This window comes from Macaca fascicularis, chromosome 2, assembly GCF_037993035.2.
Source record: "Macaca fascicularis isolate 582-1 chromosome 2, T2T-MFA8v1.1".
Classification (NCBI taxonomy): domain Eukaryota; kingdom Metazoa; phylum Chordata; class Mammalia; order Primates; family Cercopithecidae; genus Macaca; species Macaca fascicularis.
The window spans coordinates 76,144,142-76,165,508 of NC_088376.1; the positions used below are offsets into that span (position 1 = coordinate 76,144,142).

A 21,367-nucleotide genomic window follows, 5' to 3' on the forward strand; every position below is an offset into this window, starting at 1 on the left:
TTAAAGCATTTTAGCAGAAAAAAATACATTGGGATTTATTTATGTATGGAAATTCAAATATGTAAAAATTAACAAATACTTTACTCAATTATATAACAAACATTCACATTTTGTATATTTATTAAGAATCAAATATTATCTTTAATTATGCTAATGTGAGTAAATTTTTGATACAGGAAGTTAACTTCTAAGTAAATTAGAAATTTTGAAAATCAAGATATTTATAATAATATAAATAATTTCATTCTTTTTATAACTACAATGGTTATAGTTCAGTATTACCTCTGTGTGTCAAATATCTGCAGGTGAAGAAGCTAAATATTATCTCTGATTCTTAACACAAATATGAAATATTAGAATTTGAATTTTATTTTAGATTTCAGTTAATGATTTTTCATTTTACCTTGCTGTTGTTGTTACATCTGGTTCTTGAATGGGGATGATATAACCTCCTCTAAGGTGTAATCCTATTTTGTCTGCTGGAAGATACATATCAACACGTTGTTTCCTCCATGGCCTTTTTGCACCCTAATAATTGGAAGATTACAAATATTCTTAATATTATTGAAGACTTTAAACTCTATTTCACAAGAATTAAAAGGTATGCATAGAAACAATTTTTATTATGAGCAATTTATGTCATCCAAATGAATACAATATATTGTTTTCTAACTTTAGGAGAGGTTTTTTTTTTTTTTTTCCAGTTTGCTGAACAAAGCAGAGGAAAAGTAAGTTCACTTTCTCAAAAATAAAAAAAAAAAAATCAACATAAAGAGACTCGTTTTCTTTCTACAATAATTAACAGTACTTTAATTAGCTTTTTTATTCTTTGTTATGGTTTAAAGTTAACTATGTCTTTAGGAAGGATTTTCTTAAAATCATTATTCCTGTAAAAATAAGGGTATACTTAGCCAATGTAAGTGATTTACGAAATAATATCATTGAAAATAAATAGTGCTCAAAAAGTCTTGTTTAGTTGAGAAAAATGGATGGTGTATATGAGTGCTGTTATTTTGCCTTTTCAAGGTTGAAATAAAAGCCTTTTTCAAATATTTGAATATACCATATAAAAACAAATATGTAAGATTAGCTCAGTACTCAAGTCTTCTGGCAATAAGATAAATATGTAAAATAAGAAAAAGCATTAAAATAAGTTGCCACTCCTTCCTAAATTACTGCTAACTTTTATTTCCAAAATTTAAAAATAAATAATATCTATTTATGCTAAATAATATAACTTCATATTAGAGTCTAGCTCATGCGCAAAAAAGGGTATACTTATAAAAATTTTGACATATTTCTAAAGTTTGAAATTATTATTTTTTATAGTTAATAACAGAAATTCTAAAAATATGTATGCTATATAGTTAAGTTTCTATGGAATTAAGTTTCTATGTAGAAATGTTTAAAAATATACTTGTGAGTCCATTAGTATGTTAAGATTACTTACAGATTCGTAATCATACCAAACAGCATCAGGGATGTAGGCACTCACGGTATCTGCTCCCTAAAATAAAGAAAGATAATATGTATTTTTTTAATTTCAATTTTTAACAGAGAGGATCTTGTCAAATATTAAGTTGTGTTTTCATAGTCAAGGGGAAAAAACTTTATGTTGTTACACTCCGATATTTCCTATAGATAATAATCAAAATGCTATTTTATTAGCTTTAGATAATATATTATAAAACTTATAAAAGCAAAGAGGTAAAGAAATAATTAATTTAGATAGCAATTAAAATAATGTATGCATATATGTGTACTGTTATAAACCACATGGTCATTGTGAATGTGAATATGTTTATTTCTGTTTACGTCCATGGACACATACACCTTTTAAAAATAGGTAATAATTACCAACTCACTCCAGTGTTTCTCTAACATTTTCATCTGATCAGCAAGTTTTCCAGTTCCTCTTTATTTACAATTGAGCACAATTTCAACGTATATGTCTACTTAAATGAGAGCCCTTTGTTATTATGATTTGATTTTGATTCTATAATATAGTTTTTTTTTTTCAGGAGAACAATAACTTCATATAATTTTCCTGTCCCCAGTTAGATATTACATATTTGGTAAGCATAGATCTACTTAATATTTTTATAACTTTTTGAAATTTGTTTCACATCATAGAATTCCAACTTGATATTTATCAGCTTGAAACAATCCACTGAGTATCATCTATTATTCAGATGTTTTGTAATGTAGGGTCGATTTAGTTGTACAAACTTCAGTTTAAACAATAAGGTTATTAAACCTGTAGAGCCTACCTGTTTTAGAACAGGAGTAATAAGTAATGCGGGGCCCCACAAAAACTCAGTGTCCTCAATCCAGCTGTTCATATCTTCATAAAACCTAAGAACAATGACAATGTTTAAAGTATAATAATGAAAAAATAAATTTAGCCAAATTCCTGGTTCAGTTTATCTTTTCAGTTTTTTTCCTGGGAATTGTTATTATCTTGAATTGTGCTTGTTTCAGATGACATTTTGAATCCATAGTTCTTACATACTTTATTATTCATCTGACATTCAAGAAGGAAGGGAGGAAGGGAAGAAGGAAGAAGCGGGGAGTAGAAGAGGGAGAAAGGAAAAGGAAGAAATTAAGGAAAGAAGGAGGGGAGGGAGGATAGGAGGAAGGGGCGGGAACAAAGGGAAGGAAAGTAGAAAGCAGGGAGGGAAGGGAAGAAAGAAGGAAGAAAAGAGAAGGAGAAAATAAATTTATCTCGTACTCAGAAAAATCTATCATAGATGACAAGGTTACCTTTTATTTATACAAAAACTCTTCTGTTTAATTATTTTCTCCTATAAGATAGATTCATAAAGTATAGGAAATCTTTCATATTCTACTTTCTTCACTTAGAGCTTTTTCATGGTAAACTCTAGTTTTTACCTGAATTTAAAAGGATCTTTAAGTCATTCATCACAGAAAGGCCCCACTCCAGTCAAAGATATATGCAAAGATAAACACAATTTCCCTTTTTAGTAAGTACTATACTGTACTCTTGATCTATGTTTAGTTTATTGTTTCAATATTTAGTTGATATATTTTTAATAATATTATGCTTAATCTTTCTTACTGATGTAATATCCTAACATGTTTTATATCTTTTCCTTGTAAGTTCTATTTAATTCTCTAATTTCTACCTAAATATTATCCAATTAATTATATTTACTAGTATCATTATAAAGCTCTTCAAATCATCTATACAAATGTAAAAACAAGCATCAGAAATTTAATTTATATCTTGATTTATCTCTATTAATCTTTTCTGTATAAGTTTGAAAATACTTTAAAAAGTATTATTATAATTATTGTACGTAGTACTCACTCATGAAGAACTGGTCTTGCTACTGTTTCTCCAAACACATGGGCTTTATAAAACAGAGTGTAGAGGAAGGGTAATAAGGTGTAGCGAATAGTTAAATAGTGCCTTGATGATTTAACCAAAAGCGAATTCTGCCCAAAAAATGCAGGATCCTGATGCTGTGAGATAGAAAGAGAAATTAAAATAAGAAAGCTAAAATATGAGTGAAAATTAAAGTAGAAGCATTTTAATCTGCTTTTTAAAGCAAACTACATAAATTTCAGCTTGTTTATGAGAAATTAAAATTATTCCAATTTCATCATCAAAGTGTTTGAATGAATATGTCTAGGTTTTGTTATATGTTTTAATTAAACTTAGTTTTGAAGTGGACAATTCAACATATTTGAAGTATTGCCACAGAAAAAATAAATATTTTTTAACAAAAGAGAATTTTTATCTTGTAATTGTGGTAGAATGAATTATTGGCATCAATGTTTCATGCTTCCTTGTACCCACAGCCTTTATCATGGAATGTTGTAATCCCTACCAGTGAAGGTAGAGTGTACCTACCCACGCTTTGACTTGGCGCTCAGTCATGCAATCCACTCTGGCCAATAGGATGTTATTATATGTGATACATTAAAGCAGAGGCTTGAAATAGACTTGCCTAAGGACTTACTGTCTTGTGCCATTGCTATTAGAATTATCACAGGTAGGTTGCTGGCTCAGGAACACAGGAAACAGAGCTACCTGGACAGCCTGTAGACTTACAATTTGAAGTGCAGTCTCTCTACTGAGCTCAGGCTAGATAAGTGACTCCTTCAGCCAAGTAACACTGATATGGACAAGCCGGTTTAGGTCTCCTGCTTTTGGTAACCATATTAACTGAAGACCTCAACTACTGTCTCCCTGAATCCACTATTAAGTTTGCACTGAAAACCATGTTTCTCAATGCTGCTCCCAGCCTTAAATGAGTGTAGTAAGAACACGATGCAGACCCATTCCTGGGAGATGCAAGAAAGGTCAATGGTCAGCTTTCCCTTAAGGACTCCCCACTCACCTGACTGAAACTTGGTTAGAACTAGACTGCAATTCGGAATTCTCCCTCCCAAACCACCTTCCCTTCACCTTCATCAAGTTCAGACCTGAACCGTGGTCTGCAGGCTCTCCCCACTTTCTCATGCTCACTCTCTTTGTTATTCACATTATTTCACCAATAAATTTCAAAATTTATTTCTGTCTTATCATCAGCATTTTGGAGAACACAAATGAACATGGAGTGTCATGCAATTTCTATGAACATGGAGTGTCATGCAATTTCTATCAAAATCTCCCATGGATGCACATTTCCTGAAAATATCATTTAGGTGTATTAAGAAGAAACTAATCTCCAATTTGTACCTTTTAATTCTTTTTGATCATGCCTCTCTCCAGGCTGAGCTCAGTAGTTGTGTCTCTTCTCAAACACAATATAAGCCCTGTATGCAACCAGTGTGTAAACATTGAATGGTTTCTTAACCAATATGTACTTAATTGACGTAATAGTTTAACTGAATTTTATTATTCTCTCTGAAAAACATGCTTATCATGATGAGCCAACAGTATCCTGAGTTCCCAGGGCTGGTAGACTAGCTTTGTACTGTCTTGCACTTCTGCTCCTACCAGTCCAAAACTGTGTTCTAAAAGTGTTAGTTTTGTTTTTGTCCCTATGTATTCATTCCAGTTCTATTTATTATTGAAAGACACTGGACTGTAATTGTTTTGTGGGTATCTTTAAATTCTTGTTTCATATTAATTAAACAAAAACTCGAAATCCATTACAGTATATTATAACTTTTCTTCATATAAAAGTTATCTGGAACTTACATTGTTAGAATCCAAGAATTCATACTCTAAAAGCTTTGGCTCTAATTTAAAATACTGGTAATCTAATACATTTGTACAGTGTATGCGTTAGTCTCAACTAAGATATTTGTGCTGTGACTACATTTCATTTCATGATTTCCTTATTTAACCCTTTTTTTAAAATGTAAGAATATACAAAATATTTATAGGACTTGAGAAAGGGACTTCTAACAATCCTTTATAAATTATGCTGCTGCCGGGCGCGGTGGCTCACGCCTGTAATCCCAGCACTTTGGGAGGCCGAGGCGGGCGGATCACAAGGTCAGGAGATCGAGACCACAGTGAAACCCCGTCTCTACTAAAAATACAAAAAATTAGCCGGGCGCGGTGGCGGGCGCCTGTAGTCCCAGCTACTCAGGAGGCTGAGGCAGGAGAATGGCGTGAACCCGGGAGGCAGAGCTTGCAGTGAGCCGAGATCGCGCCACTGCACTCCAGCCTGGGCGACAGCGCGACACTCCGTCTCAAAAAAAAATAAATAAAATAATGCTGCAATCTTTCAGACCATATACTGTATAGATTTAATTTAAGGAGATTAATAAAAACTATGGTTGTGTTTTATTTCACAACATGGAGAACAAGAGGCACTTACTTCATATCCATCAGCATTATGGTTTCTGGAAAATGGATAAAATGCCCCAAGTTGCATCCATCTTCTGCAAAGCTCTTCCGTGGTTTCAGCCACAAATCCACAGATATCTGCTCCAACCTAAATAACAAATATATTTACTATTTATAATATTAAGATTCTCAAATTTGGCTAGAGCATCACACTGTATGCCTCAACTGATTAATGTGCATTATTTACAATTTGCTTTACTCCTTTTATATGCACTTCCTTAAACTAATTTATTTTCCACTTTTGCTCCATCCTTGTCTCTAGTTGCATTATTTTACAAGTTTCCTTCATTGTCCCTTTATGCATTTTCTTTGCCTTTTGTATTTACATTTTACTCATTTTCTATTTTGATGTTCTCATTAATTCATTGTAAAAGATGAAATTATTGTATTAAAATATGTTGCTTCTTAATCCCAAACTAACCTTCTTCGATCTGATTTTTCCTATTTATAGTATAATATATAACTGTAGGAATAAAATAATAACAAACTGTGACCATGTGTTCATGTTGAGCTTTGAAATTAATTATTCCAAATAAAATTGAGCTGCTTTGCACAATGTGTACCCATATAAGACCGCATTATCCTTATTCAAGGACTCTCCAGAAAATATTATCCTGAATTTAGTGTTTACCATTTACAAATATTTCTTTATTTTTTCCGTGTAAGTATATATGTATCTATAAACACTATATAGCATTGTTTTGCATGCTTTCTTAACTGTATAAATGACATGTTGTATGCATTGTAATGAAATTTCCTTTTTGTGTGAGATTCAGTTGTATTAATGTTGCTCTAGTTCTCCAATGTATGGGAACTCATGAGTATAAAAATTCTTTTTTTTTTTTTTTTTTTTTTTTTTTTGAGACGGAGTCTCGCTCTGTCGCCCAGGCTGGAGTGCAGTGGCCGCATCTCAGCTCACTGCAAGCTCCGCCTCCCGGGTCTACGCCATTCTCCTGCCTCAGCCTCCCGAGTAGCTGGGACTACAGGCGCCCGCCACCTCACCCGGCTAGTTTTTTGTATTTTTTAGTAGAGACGGGGTTTCACCGTATTAGCCAGGCTGGTCTCGATCTCCTGACCTTGTGATCCGCCCGTCTCGGCCTCCCAAAGTGCTGGGATTACAGGCTTGAGCCACCGCGCCCAGCGAGTATAAAAATTCTTCTGTGAAATTTATATATAGGCTGAACATTCCTAATCCAGAAATTCAAAATCTGAAATGCTTCAAAAAAAAAAAACATTTTGAGTGCCAACATAATGCCAGAAGTGGAAAGTTCCATACCTGACCTCAAATGACAGGTTGCAGTCAAAACTGTTTCCTCAACAAAATCATATAAAATTACCTTCACACTATGTGTGTAAGATGTATACGAAACATAAATTTACTCCTTTAAGACATTTTGTTGCATATATGTAAACACTAAATTATCTGAAAATACCTGAAATCTGAAAACTTTCTGGTCCCACATATTTTGGATAGGGGGTACTCACCCTGTATAGATATCCTTGTGAATATGTAAAAAATGTGTTCTTACTCTATGGTGTACATACACAGGATTATTTTTCTTTTTTATTTATAATGTGCATTGTATAATCAGAACTGTTTGTAACCATTTGCAAGCACTATAATAGCACATGAAGGTTCCCCTTATTCATTTTCTTGCCAATTCTTGATATTTTTCAGACAAATTTTTATCATCTTTCTTCATAAAATATATCTCACCATGGTTTTTACTTGCATTTCTCTGATTACAGGGAAGTTGAGAACTTTTTCATATTTTTATTGGGTCCCAATAGATTCCTCTTTCTGTAGAATTTCCTGTTTATATCTTTTACTTCTTTTCTATTGTTCTTAATTTTTTATAGATTTAAGGTAGGCACTTCAAACTGAATATCATTTATCAACTATGTGAATTGAAAATAACATTTCCTGGTGAGTTGCTTTAATTTTTAACTTTTCAAATGGTCTTTTGAGGAACAGAAGTTTTCATTTTGCTGTAGTCAAATTTATACGTGTTTCCCATAAGATTTGTTCTCCTTGTATTCTGCTTAAGTAATTATTTCTCTAACCTGATGTCATAAATTTATCTTTCTATATTTTCTTCTGAAATGGATAAAGTTTATGTTACACACATAGGTCCCTAAATCTATCTGGAACTGTTTATTGTGCACGATGTGAGAAACTGACACATTTTATATTGTTTCTTTCTTTTTTTTTTTATTATACTTTAAGTTCTAGGGTACATGTGCATAACGTGCAGGTTTGTTACATATGAATACTTGTGCCATGTTGGTGTGCTGCACCCATCAACTCGTCAGCACCCATCAACTCGTCATTTACATCAGGTATAACTCCCAATGCAATCTCTCCCCCCTCCCCCCTCCCCGTGATAAGCCCCAGTGTGTGATGTTCCCCTTCCCGAGTCCAAGTGATCTCATTGTTCAGTTCCCACCTATGAGTGAGAACATGCGGTGTTTGGTTTTCTGTTCTTGTGATAGTTTGCTAACAATGATGGTTTCCAGCTGCATCCATGTCCCTACAAGGACACAAACTCATCCTTTTTGTGGCTGCATAGTATTCCATGGTGTATATGTGCCACATTTTCTTAATCCAGTCTGTCACTGATGGACATTTGGGTTGATTCCAAGTCTTTGCTATTGTGAATAGTGCCGCAATAAACATATGTGTGCATGTGTCTTTATAGCAGCATGATTTATAATCCTTTGGGTATATACCCAGTAATGGGATGACTGGGTCATATGGTACATCTAGTTCTAGATCCTTGAGGAATCGCCATACTGTTTTCCATAATGGTTGAACTAGTTTACAATCCCACCAACAGTGTAAAAGTATTCCTATTTCTCCACATCCTCTCCAGCACCTGTTGTTTCCTGACTTTTTAATGATTGCCATTCTAACTGGTGTGAGATGGTATCTCATTGTGGTTTTGATTTGCATTTCTCTGATGGCCAGTGATGATGAGCATTTTTTCATGTGTCTGTTGGCCGTATGAATGTCTTCTTTTGAAAAGACCAAATCTACGTCTGATTGGGGTGTATATTGTTTCTTAAATACTGAGTCAATAGTCCATGTAAATAGTTGATACTTTCCTTCAGTGCTGTCATTTAACAAAGTATATATGCATGGGCCTGTGTCTTATATTGCCCTGTTAATCTATTTGCATATTCACAGTCCAGTATTGTTGTGTTAATAATTGTAGCTTTATCTGGTTAGAACTAATCCTCATTCTTTTTCTCTACTTCTTTAAAATGTATTGTTTTCCATATGAAGTTTAGAGTCATCTTTTATGTTTCCCAAAATCCCTTTTATTGTTTAAATTGGAATTCCACAAAACTTTGATAACATTTTGTAGAGAATGCCTATTCCTAATATATTGAGTCTTCTTATTATTGAACAGGGTATATATTTAATTTACTTAGCTATCACTTACATTTTCTCAAAAAGTCCTACATTTAGTTTTAATATTGACTGTTGGTTATGGTTTATTAATTGGTTGTTATAATAAATGACACCTTATACTAAAATACATTTGAATATTGCCTGTTTTTCCTTCCTTTTTAACAAATATGCTATAAATTAGTCTATTTTATTAAAAGTTTTGAAGAACTGCCTTTGTATTTTAAAATTTTTCCTCTAGAGATTTTGCTTACATTGCATTAATTTTTTCTCTCAGCTTAATTACTTATATCTTTCTTTAGGTTTATTGTTTTTCTTTTTCCACTTTTTAAATTCATGCACTTCACTAATTGTTAAGCGTGTCTTTCTTTTTAAGTATTTAAATCAGTAGGTTTTTCTTTAAATACTAGCAGCTGAAATTTCCCAAGATTTAATAAGTAAAATTGTTAAAAGTTAATTTTCTAAGGTTTTTTTGTTTGTTTGTTTAATTCTATTCAGTTTATCTTTGACTCATGAATGAATTTGATAATACGTTTTTCAATTTTTTTTTCAGACAGGGTCTCAAAAATGTGAGTCCCAATCTTGGCTCTGTGCAACCTCCACCTCCCAGGTTCAAACGGTTCTCCTGCCTCAGTTTCCTCAGTAGCTAGGACTACAGGTGCCTGCCATCATGCCCAGCTTTTTGTATTTTGGGTAGAGACAGGGTTTCACCATGTTTGCCAGGCTGGTCTCAAACTCCTGACCTCAAGTAATCCACCTACCTCGACTTCCCAAAGTGCTGGATTATAGAAGTGAGCCACCTTGTCCAGCCTATTTTTCAATTTTCAAACACAAGATTGTGTGTGGGGGGGGTGTTACTTTTATTGATTGGGTTTTTGGTGTTTGTTTTATTTGTGCATGTGAACAAAAACAAATCACTACAGTTTTATAATACTTTCTACCTTATTTTTGTTATGTAGTGTCTCTCTTTAGTCTTGAATATCAACATTGGATACTACTTTTTTTTTGTTTGATAGAGTTTGACTTCTCAGATATTTTATGTTCGCAATTCCTAGTACACATTTTCTCCACTTTTGAAATTTTAAACATTTTTTTCTGTTCTTATGTTTTATATTCTAAACAAAAGATTATCTTTTAAAATCTAAACTGGTAATCTAGTATTTTAAATACACTTAGACTTCTGACATTTATTTTTATAACCAATATATTTGAACTTTTCTTCACCACCTTATTTTTTTCTTTATATCTTTTATATAAGCTTTTCTATGCTGCGTTTATATTTATATTTGTTTTCCTCAATTATCCTGATTTCACTGAATTTTATTAGTACTACATTCTCACTTTAATGGTATGAAAATTATAGATGCCATCTGTATTCTTATTTTCTTCATAAACTCAATAAAAATAAAAAGCTGAATTATTTCTGTAACATACCTTTTGATCATTTTACTAAAATTCATTAAGATTACATTAAAAATTAACATAATTGTTGCTTTTATGAGGAATACTGTATGCAACTGTCTTACCAAAGGCATTCCAAACAAACTGAACTCCAGCATTCCAGTTATAGACCATTCCATTTGTTCCCATGAAGCAGTATTGTCTCCTAACCAATGTGCAGCATGTCTTCCAGATCCAGCAAATGTTGAGCGGGTAAGAATGAAGCCTCTCTTATTAGGGAAAACTTTTTGTACAGCTCTAAAAATAAAACCAAATTAATTAATAAAAATTATTTTTAAAAATAAAGTTGGCATTTAGATTATAAAATTTCATAATTCCAAGCCATGTGATATAGTTTGGCTGTGTCCCCACCCAAATCTCATCTTGAATTGTAACTTCCACAATTCCCACATGTTGTGGGAGAAACCTGATGGGAGGTGATTGCATTATGGGGGCAGGTCTTTCCTGCACTGTTCTTGTGATAGTTAATGAGTCCCATGAGATCTGATGGTTTTAAAGAAATGGGAACTTCCCTGCACAAACTCTCTCTTTGCCTGCTGCCATCCACATAAGATGTTACTTGATCCTCCTTGTCTTCCGCCATGATTGTGAGGCCCCCCGACCATGTGGAATTGTAAGTCCAGTAAATCTTTTGTAAATTGCCCAGTCTCAGGTATGCCTTATCAGTGGCATGAAAATGGACTAATGCATTATGTCATAATATTTATAATAATTATGTCAAAATTACATATCAATTTTGTATGTCACTACTAATATTTACTTATTTAAATATATTCCGGTAAAATATAGTGAAAGGGAACTTTTAGAAATCACTAAATTTTGAATGACTCCAATCATCCTTTACCAAATTAATTAAATAAACATGTGCATTTGGTATCCACTCAGCATTTGTTTTTGAAATATATGATTTAAACTAATTGAATTCCCTTATAAATAGAAAATATTATACCTGAACTTGAACCCAATACACTTTTTGTAGTGTGGTGACTCCAATTATATATTCATTTCTACATCTTCAAATATTAGCAGACAAGGTAGGGATAAAAAGTATTTAAGAGGGTTTTGTTTGTTTGTTTCTAGAAGTTAACCACTGTCCACAACTACAAGCATCACTCATGTTACACAACTATTATTTATAATGTTTTCATAATTGGAAGCAATTAGGAAATGGGTAACTATATTCTCAAGTGCTTTTCCATGTTATAATCTTTATTATATTGAAACATAGCCTATTTTTTCTTTCCTAGGATATATTAAGTTAAACACCGCTACATGTAATACTCTATTGAGTTTACAAAGTAAATTAACACCATGAAGACAGTGTTCAAGAGTTTGAGTATCAGTATGACTTAGGACCAGAAAAAATATAAATTTGAATAAACACTCAATCATAACTGTTTAATTATGAGAAAATCGTAAGTATATTGAAAACAGTATTGGGTTTATTGACTATAATATCACAGGACCATAAACGATGCTTGAAAATTAGCAGATAATGAACATATTATTGTTTTCTTCTTTTGTTTAATATCATATTTTATAAAAAATATACTAGAATATTACTTAGAAGGATATTAATTAGAAAACTATGTTTTAATTAAAATCATTCTTTTTGAAAAATAGTTAAAGACCTGTTCCTGGGGCAATATTTTCCCAGGTCAGTTGTGAGATTCAAGCTTAAAACACAGTTATATTCAGAAACGGTAAAATTTTGAAGGATAAAAGGATAATTTAAATCTAGGAGTTAAAATAAAGGGTCTCAGTTAAATATATATATATATATATATATATATATAAAATACATATAAATAGTCAATTTTTTTTTTTTTTTTTTTTTGAGACTGAGTCTAGCTCTGTCTCCCAGGCTGCAGTGTAGTGGCACGATTTCGGCTCGCTGCAACCTCCGCCTCCCAGGTTCAAACTATTCTTCTGCCTCAGTCTCCCAAGTAACTGGGATTACAGGAGCCCGCCACCTCTCCCAGGTAGATTTGTATTTTTAATAGAGATGGGGTTTCACCATGTTGGCCAGACTGTTCTCAAACTTCTGACTTCAGGTGCTCTGCCTGCCTCGGCCTCCCAATGTGCTGGGGTTACAGGCGTGAGCCCCTGCACCCAGCCGACCACGTCATTCTTAATAAATGAGTCCCAAATTCACGAATATTAGTAAGAGAACTGATATTATGAATGCCGTAACTTTTCAGCAGGCATAAAATATTATCTTTCTTTTTCTTAACTTTACTATTTCCTATTAATACATTGATAAATTATCAAAAACTTTAAAAAAAAATAAATATGAAAGAATTATTTGAATGCAATTTCACTTACTGCTCTGTAGCTATAGCCATGCTGTATCCATAGAGGCTATGAACATCATACTGTTTCCCCCAGTTCTGCACAGCATCCATGCAAATTGTTTTGGAATACATGAGTTTGTCAAGAATATCTTTGAGAAAATACATAAGAAACATTTCTTATATTTTTCCATTATAAACATTATAATATATATTTTCCATCATAAATGTTATATCCCATTTCATTTGTGCTATGAAATTCCATATTTGGTCGAAAATGATGAAAAAGGACAATTCAGTTAAACCTAAACTACGTTCCAATTAGGTCCTCATCTTTCACTCTTGCTAAACTTGGATTAACTATTAGATTTATATTTACATTGGTAAATACTCTGTTTTCTAACTTCAATAACAAAATAGCCTTTAACAATATAGAAATATACCTACACCCAACTATATTGTACATCATATATTTATGGACCCATTTTAAAGCCTTATAATAGATTAGTCTATTTTAATACAATCTTAGGCAGAGAATATTTGGCTGAAGAAAAAATAAACAAGTTGATTTTATGGTTTTAAAACTATACCAAAAATTGTAATTTAGAAATATATACTAGAAATTACCAGCAAAACAGAAAATTATTCTAAATTAAAACAGTAATTAGATAACCAAATAAATTTTACCAGGAGTAAAAGGTGGATAATTCAATTTGTTGGCATTGCATCCTTTTGTTGAACCTTGAATAAAGCTGGAAACTTCATTCATGTCCTGAATGGATACAAAATGAAGAACTGCAGATTTTACATAATTACAAATCCTATTAGCAGAAACTCTCTAGTTCTTTGAAAATGTTTCATATAAGATAACCATAATGCTCATTAATTCCTAGAAGATAAATATAAGCTAACAACCTAAAAATAAACAGAATGCCTGTATCAGATAAGTATCTTAGATGGGATAGAGAGATTTTAAACAATCAAAATGTAGTTCATGTATCTAGTTTTGATTTTATATATATATATGATATTACTTGTAAGTATTAAGTCATTTCCAAATAGCTGTTAGTCTTCTCATTATGAGTCCATTATTATACACATTCTTTGCATATCCATTGATTCAATGTATTTTGTTTCATTTAACCTTTATCTAGTTTCTATGATGTGCTAAGCACATTGCTAGAGGCAAAATTTGCCTACCAACAGCTCCTATACACTCATAAAAGAATGAAAGTTTTAAAAAGGCAAATAGACTTTAGTGTTTTAATTAAAATAGTTATGGCCTCACAGAATCTCTGAAACACTCAGGGAAACCTAGGTCAGCACGATCACACTCTGAGAACCAAGACCTAAACAGCTCTTGAAGAAATAGTGGTGGGATATTATGTTCATGGATTTTCTAGCCATTTTAACACAGGCCCCAATCTTGTCCCACTACCTACGAGCTGTGTGACCATAAACCAGTTAAGTCTTTGCACTAAAAAAAATAAATTTTATAAAATCATATATTACCAAACATATACTCAAGAAATACGTGTTTTGTCTTTCTTCTCTGCAATCTGTGTCGAGGACTTCTATAAGCCTTGTTTTTCACATCTGTATAATAAATTGTCTCCTTTCATATAAAGGCATCACATTCAGTCACATCCTTGTCTCTCTGGTAATTTTACTTCACTCAGAAAAAGTAGATTTTCTTAATTACATTTCCTTTTCCCCATCTACATCATGCCCATATTTTAAGACTCACTGCTTTTCACCTTTTTGAATCCTTCCCCTCTTATTTCAGCTTTCAATCCTCCCTTTAACCTTAACACTCCTATATTAACTTTACAATCGTTAAACCTATCTTTTATACTGCTTTCTGAGACTCCCCAAATAGATAATATTTATCAACAGATTAGAAAAGATCTGAGACTGATGGTGTCACTTAAAGACACTAATAAAATAATTTTAAAAATGTAATGGTGAATCATTTGTATTATAGTTAGACATTTCTTTCATAAAATTATAACTACAACTAGACTGATTTAGTTTGCAAAAGCTTCCCTAAATATTGAGTTCTTCTGACCGAAGCCCACTCAATATGATTAGTCAATTCTGTTATTCTCAAAATATTCTCATAAAAGTGTCTAGACTGTGGATATAAAAAGAAGCTAAGGAAATTTGATACATGGAATTGAAATGATAAATTAATAGTGCTCAAGGGAAAAAACAATAGATTTGTTATCATGACAGATTTAAATGGTATATATTTCCACTTCCCAAATGTTTTCAGAGTGAGCAGAAATGAGAGAAATTAATATAGTTATTCCGAAGTACAAAATACCTAAAGCTACATTTAGTTATTTTTTTGAAATTGTCTGGAATGTTATATTCAATTTTGTTTCCTATGTCCAGTAGAAATTAATAATGGTATATACAGGAAATAAATGTAGGTAAACTACATTTTTCTTCATGATTCCATCAATAAAATTCAAGTTTTAAAAAATTGCTGCTGAAATGTATAATTTGGGAATAGTGAGCTGCATTATTTTAAATTTTAAGAGTCTTTTTCTAAACAATTTTAACATCCGGGTATATAGTATAGTTGAGGAATTACAAGGGCAAAACACTCAACTATGATATTAATATCATTTATATTTGAGCTACATATGTGTAAATTTGCCATAAATTTCACAAAATCTTTCATCACTGAAAGTAAACATTATTATGTAATTTAAGGATGAACAAATTTTTTTGGAAAAAAAATTAATTGGTTTTACTGAAAATAATTGACAAAAATATTTAAAAGTTTTATTTTATGACCATTTTTACATGATTGAATCAGAATGTGATTATTTTGCCAACTCACAATAAAAGGGGAAATAGTTTTTTGAACCAATAATATATATTTTTAGCCTGCTGAGTCAAAAAAATAACATTTTTCATAATTTTAACCATATTTTACATAAAGCATGCCATTTAATATTTTAGTAACCTTCCTTAAATATGTCTAAAGTATGTCTATATAGCAAGACAGTATTAAATTAAACTTATTACACATATTTAAAAGAATTTGTCTATTATAGTGTATTTTTAAGTGGCATTTTGAAAATTATAAAAGCACTTTAATTCTCTAACATATCCAAATGATTTAAGTGAAACTATAGTTATTTAATATTAGATACCAGTGCATTAAATTAACATTTTTAATATTACAACAAGTAGATTTGGAACATTGTAGTCATGAGGCAAAAGCCTCAGTAGACTGATAGTAATAAGCACATCTAAAGTTATGTAGGTGTCATTCAAATCATGTTAAGTCTATTAAAAACTATTTTTTGAGGCTGAGGCGTTACCTACCAGACTGGCCAACATGGTAAAACCTTGTCTCTACTAAAAATACAAAAATTAGCCGGGCGTGGTGAAGTGCACCTGTAATTCCAGCTCCTCGGGAGGCTGAGGCAGGGAGAATCTTTTGAACCTAGGGGACGGACGTTATAGTGAGCCAAGATAGTGCCACTGTACTACAGCCTGGGTGACAGAGCAAGACTGAGTCTCAAAAAAAAAAAAAAATTGTCAACTTTGTTTCTGAGAATGTACCTCAAGCTTCTTTAAAATTGCTTGAAAATTGTGATAGTATTCTGATGGCATTTTATACTCACATTTAAACTAAATCTAGATAAATATAGCCCTGTTTTTTTAAAAAAATTGTAAAAGAATTTCATTTTTATAAGAATTACATGAAATGTAGAAAGAATATAACCAAATACGCTTCTAGCTATTTGGATATATAAAATTATTTGGACATATCTTCTTAATAAAATTTATGTTTCCAAATACTATGCATTAAATTATTCAGTTTTTTCATTGAATAATTTTTCTTATTAGATTTTTAAGAATAGAACCAAAATAACAACATGATATCAAAACATGCATATGTATTCAAAAAATGGAAATGATATTTTAATTTTTAAAATATTGACTAACACTTTTGTTTTGAAATCATAGCTTTGGTCTTAAGTATACTAAGTACAGTAGGCTTTTGTTTCTCAACTATTAGTGAATTATCTCTCATAAAAAAGAGAATTCAAATTTATTATATTTTATACACAAAAACAATATTTCAATGACAATTAAGCTCACATCATTTCCCAAAGTGATTTTAATATTTAAACTTAAAATTCACAAATATTAGCATGGAACTAAACTACAAATATAGTAAATTATAAAACTATTTTTATACTTGACATAAATCTAAAACTTTATCAGTTGAATAACAACTTGTTTTAGGTGGATCAGAAACAATAATCCAAAGAAAGTGAAATAATTAGATAAACTGCTTAGCAGTGTGATATGGCAAGTATTTAACTAATAGCTAGAAGTAAAATATCCACTGTTTATCCATGATATGTATTAGTTCACTGAAGTTCACTGATCTTTGAAATTGCACTGCTTTTTATGTTGTGTTTTTTTGTTTGTGTGTTTAAGGCTTAGTTACAATGCTTCTGTATCAGTGTTGGAAATACTCTGCCTTTCTCAGATAACCTCCTCTCCCACACTTTGGAGGTCAATCAGGAATTTCAGTTTTCAATGAATGCAAGAAATGCAATATTCTGTCTTTCTATAACACAATCAGGCTCTGTCTCACTATTCCTACAGTATTATTTATACTTGTAACTTTGCTGTAATCAAAGTGGCTCCTAACTAGGAAAAAAATAAAAGACTTAGAAACTTTCAGTATCAGTTAAATAATACAAGAACTAGAACTTAAAATAAAGCTCAAGATAACAGTATTTTTTTTTATTTCTACCAATTGCTGGTTATTAGTGGTGTGATATCAGTGATTTTATGTTAAATAATTGAAGCCTTTTCATCTTCTTTTTGTTACTGTCATCATAGGAGTTCTGAAAATTATGCTAACCCTTTACTCAAATCCATATTGTCAGCAGAAAACATAATTTTTCCATCTTTGTAGTCCCAACAACATGTCTGATAGACATATGGTGCAAAATAAATATTTGCTAACTAAATGATTGATTGATTTAATAAATAAGGGAATAATTAGAATAACGACTGAATCAATAATGAGCACCTAAGGAAAATAGAGATGGTGTGAACCTAAAACACCAAAGAAAATATAGCCATCACTAGTGTGTCCATTATGTATTTTTTCAAAATTATACTGAGTTGTAATTTAGTTTCCATGCCTAGCAGCAGGCCTTCAATAACTAAAGATATACAGCTTCATTAAAGAAACTCTTAAACACTTGTATTTTTTTTTCTTTTTTGAGACAGAGTTTCACTCTTGTTGCCCAGGGTGGAATGCAGTGGCACCATCTCGGATCACTGCAACCTCCAGCTCCCGAGTTCAAGCGATCCTTCTGCCTCAGTCTCCAGTATAGCTGGGATTACAAGCATGTGCCCCCAAGCCCGGTTAATTTTTGTAGTTTTAGTAAAGACGGGGTTTCAGCATGTTGGTCAGGTTGGTCTCGAACTCCTGACCTCAAATGATCTGCCCACCTCAGCCTCCCAAAGTGCTGGGATTACATGCATGAGCCACCATGCATGATTGTATTTTTCTTTAATAAGTTTATGAGCAAACTAGGATTCTGTTTGTTGCTTTTTTTAAATACAGTAATACTTAACCTATTGCCAATTTTTATTTGTTCTGTTCCATAGCTTACTAAAGAGAAGTCTCTAAAGGACAGGGGCTTATTCAGATCATATTGCTGCTGTTGCTTGACTGTTAAAAACTTTAATAAATGTTTTGCTAATTGATAAGCAATAGGTTTATCACCAAATCTTATTAACTAATTTTTGGGTAAATTATTACACATAAAGGAACAAACCCTTGGATATAGAAGTAAAATTTATTCTATAAAGTGTATTGCTAAAAAAGAAAAACCTTAATTGGCATTTTTTTCTTACTTATGCACATGATGGGTATACCTATATATTCTAGGAAAAAACATTATAGTAGCTTTAAATTTTATGTTGAATACATCAGAAAAAATATATTTTGTTGACTTAGTAATTTTTACAGATAAATAATTCTACAGTTATTGACCAAAATTGTTGGTTTAAAATAGCTACTTACAATCCAAAGTCCATCATATTGCACTTCTTGATGGAAAATACTGCATTCATTTGCCCACCAATCAATGCAGTTTGGATTAGTGAAATCAGGGTATACTGTTAATCCTGGCCATACCTAGAAGAATAGATCATTCACATATATACATAAAAAAAGAGAACAATAAATCAATGGAATTTCAAAGTAAAGAAGTTGAGAATAGTAAAAAATTAAAGTTATTCTACTTCTTTCGGTATATATGACTCATACATTATCTAAATTTACAAGAATATCATGACTATTTAAAACGCATTTAAAGAAGAGCAGTAAAAAGAAAGTGAAATATGAAGCATTTAGAAAGAAAAAATTATCAGAACATGACATAAGGCTGCTATTTTAACTGTAAATTTGTTTTTGAGCATCCTTGTAGGATAGCTTAATAAATACACAATAAATATTCTATATAATATATTTTATATCCCATAAAATAAAGCACATTAGCTTATTTCCAAAGGCATATGCCTCCAAGAAATTTTTTAAGCGTCTTTATGTTTATTTTTTATGAATAAACATGAATATGATACATACTGGGCACTATTTCAAGTACTCTCATAATTACTAACATATAATCTTCATTAGAATTTTTGAAAGCAGGTACTATTTTTATTACCACTTACAGATGAGGTAGGTACTATAATTAAAGTCATTTTGCAGATTACAGAAGTAATGCAGAGAAGTTAAGTAAGTTGTTCAAAGTCAAACCACTAATAACAGTTACAGCAGCAATTTAAGCCCAAACACTCTTACATCTGAGTCCATGCTGTTAAACACTGTGTGTATTATGCTGTCTTTTTCTGATTTATGCTTCTTGAAATTATTTTATATTATTTTACTTATTACTTACAATAATAACATTAGGCAAGCAGAATTTAATTTCAGATAAATTGAGCTAAATTATATTGTTTTGTATCCAAATATTTCAAATTGGCTGTCTGATCTGTCCATAAGGAACAAAGCTGGTATTAACATGTATTCTGTGAAATATCAATTAAGGGTAAGAAACTGCGTGAGTTTTCTTTTTTTGCAGAAGGAGTTCATAATTACTTAAAAGACTTTCACCAGAAACTTTAAGTTGGATGAATGTGATAAGAATGAAGCTTACGGCAGAGAGACAGAACAAGATGGCTGAAAAGAAGCCTCCAATGACCGTTCCCCTGCAGAAGCACCAAATTGAACAACTACTCCCACACATGACAAAGCACCTTCTTAAGAACCAAATTCACATGAGTGATCACAGTACCTGATTTTAGCATCATAGCAAGGGAAGACTCATTGAAGAGGGTAGGAAAGAGAGTCTTGGAATGCATGCACCACCCCTCTCACATTCCCCAACAGTGTCCATGGTGCATGGAGGGAGAATCTGTGCACATTGGGAAGGGACAGCAAAGCGATTGTGGTCTTTTGCATTGGAACTCAGTGTTGGCCTGCCACAACGGAAAGTACGAAGGGGCAGAAATCAGCTGACACCCATAGATGGAGCATTTAGAACAGCCCTAGCCATAGACTATGAGTCTGCAAGAGTCATGGCATTATTGGGCTTTAGGTGCCTCCTAAAGCAGATACAGTTGCAGTTAACAAAGACTTAGATCACAAAACCCAAGTCCCTTAGAATACCTGGAAAGCCTATCAATAAGGATGGGCAAAAACAAGCCTACACTGTGAAGACTACAATAAATGCCTAACTCTTCAATGCCCAGACAATGACAAACATCCACAAGCATAAAGACCATCCAGGAAAACATGAACTCACAAAATGAACTAAATAAGGTACCAGAGACCAATCCTGGAGAGACAGAGATATGTCAACTTTCAGACAGAAAATTTAAAATGCTGTTTTGGGGAAATTCAGTGAAATCCAGGATAACATGGAGGAGTTCAGGGTTCTATCAGATAAATTTAATGAAAGGATTAAAATAATTTAAAAGAATCAAGCAGAAACTCGAGCTGAAAATTGCAATGGACATACTGAAGAATGCATCAGTCTTTTAGTAGTAGAATTGATCAAGCAGAAGAAAGAATTAGTGAGCTCGAAGACAAGCTATTTGAAAATACACAGTCAGAGGAGACAAAAGAGCAAAAGAATAAAGAAAAATTAAACATGGCTACAAGATGTAGAAAATAGTCTCAAAAGTGCAAATCTGAGTTATTGGCCTTAAAGAGGAAGTAGAGAGAGAGAGGTAGAAAGTATATTAAAAGCGAAAATGATAGGAAAGTCCCAAACTTAGAGAAAGATATCAATATTGAAGTACAAGAAAGAT

General features: G+C 32.0%; 1 protein-coding gene across 1 annotated transcript in view; it reads right to left on the minus strand.

The window, feature by feature from the left end:
* The window catches only part of SI (sucrase-isomaltase), a 102,256-nt gene that overhangs the window by 58,306 nt on the left and 22,583 nt on the right, over window positions 1–21,367 (minus strand). Inside the window, exons 13-21 of the mRNA XM_005546292.3 lie at window positions 19,074–19,187; window positions 13,682–13,766; window positions 13,029–13,146; window positions 10,769–10,940; window positions 5,802–5,918; window positions 3,332–3,486; window positions 2,271–2,355; window positions 1,451–1,507; window positions 404–528 (exon numbers count right to left, since the gene is read on the minus strand). Of these exons, the coding sequence (XP_005546349.3) occupies window positions 404–528; window positions 1,451–1,507; window positions 2,271–2,355; window positions 3,332–3,486; window positions 5,802–5,918; window positions 10,769–10,940; window positions 13,029–13,146; window positions 13,682–13,766; window positions 19,074–19,187 (1,028 nt within the window). The remainder of the gene's footprint in view (window positions 1–403; window positions 529–1,450; window positions 1,508–2,270; window positions 2,356–3,331; window positions 3,487–5,801; window positions 5,919–10,768; window positions 10,941–13,028; window positions 13,147–13,681; window positions 13,767–19,073; window positions 19,188–21,367) is intronic.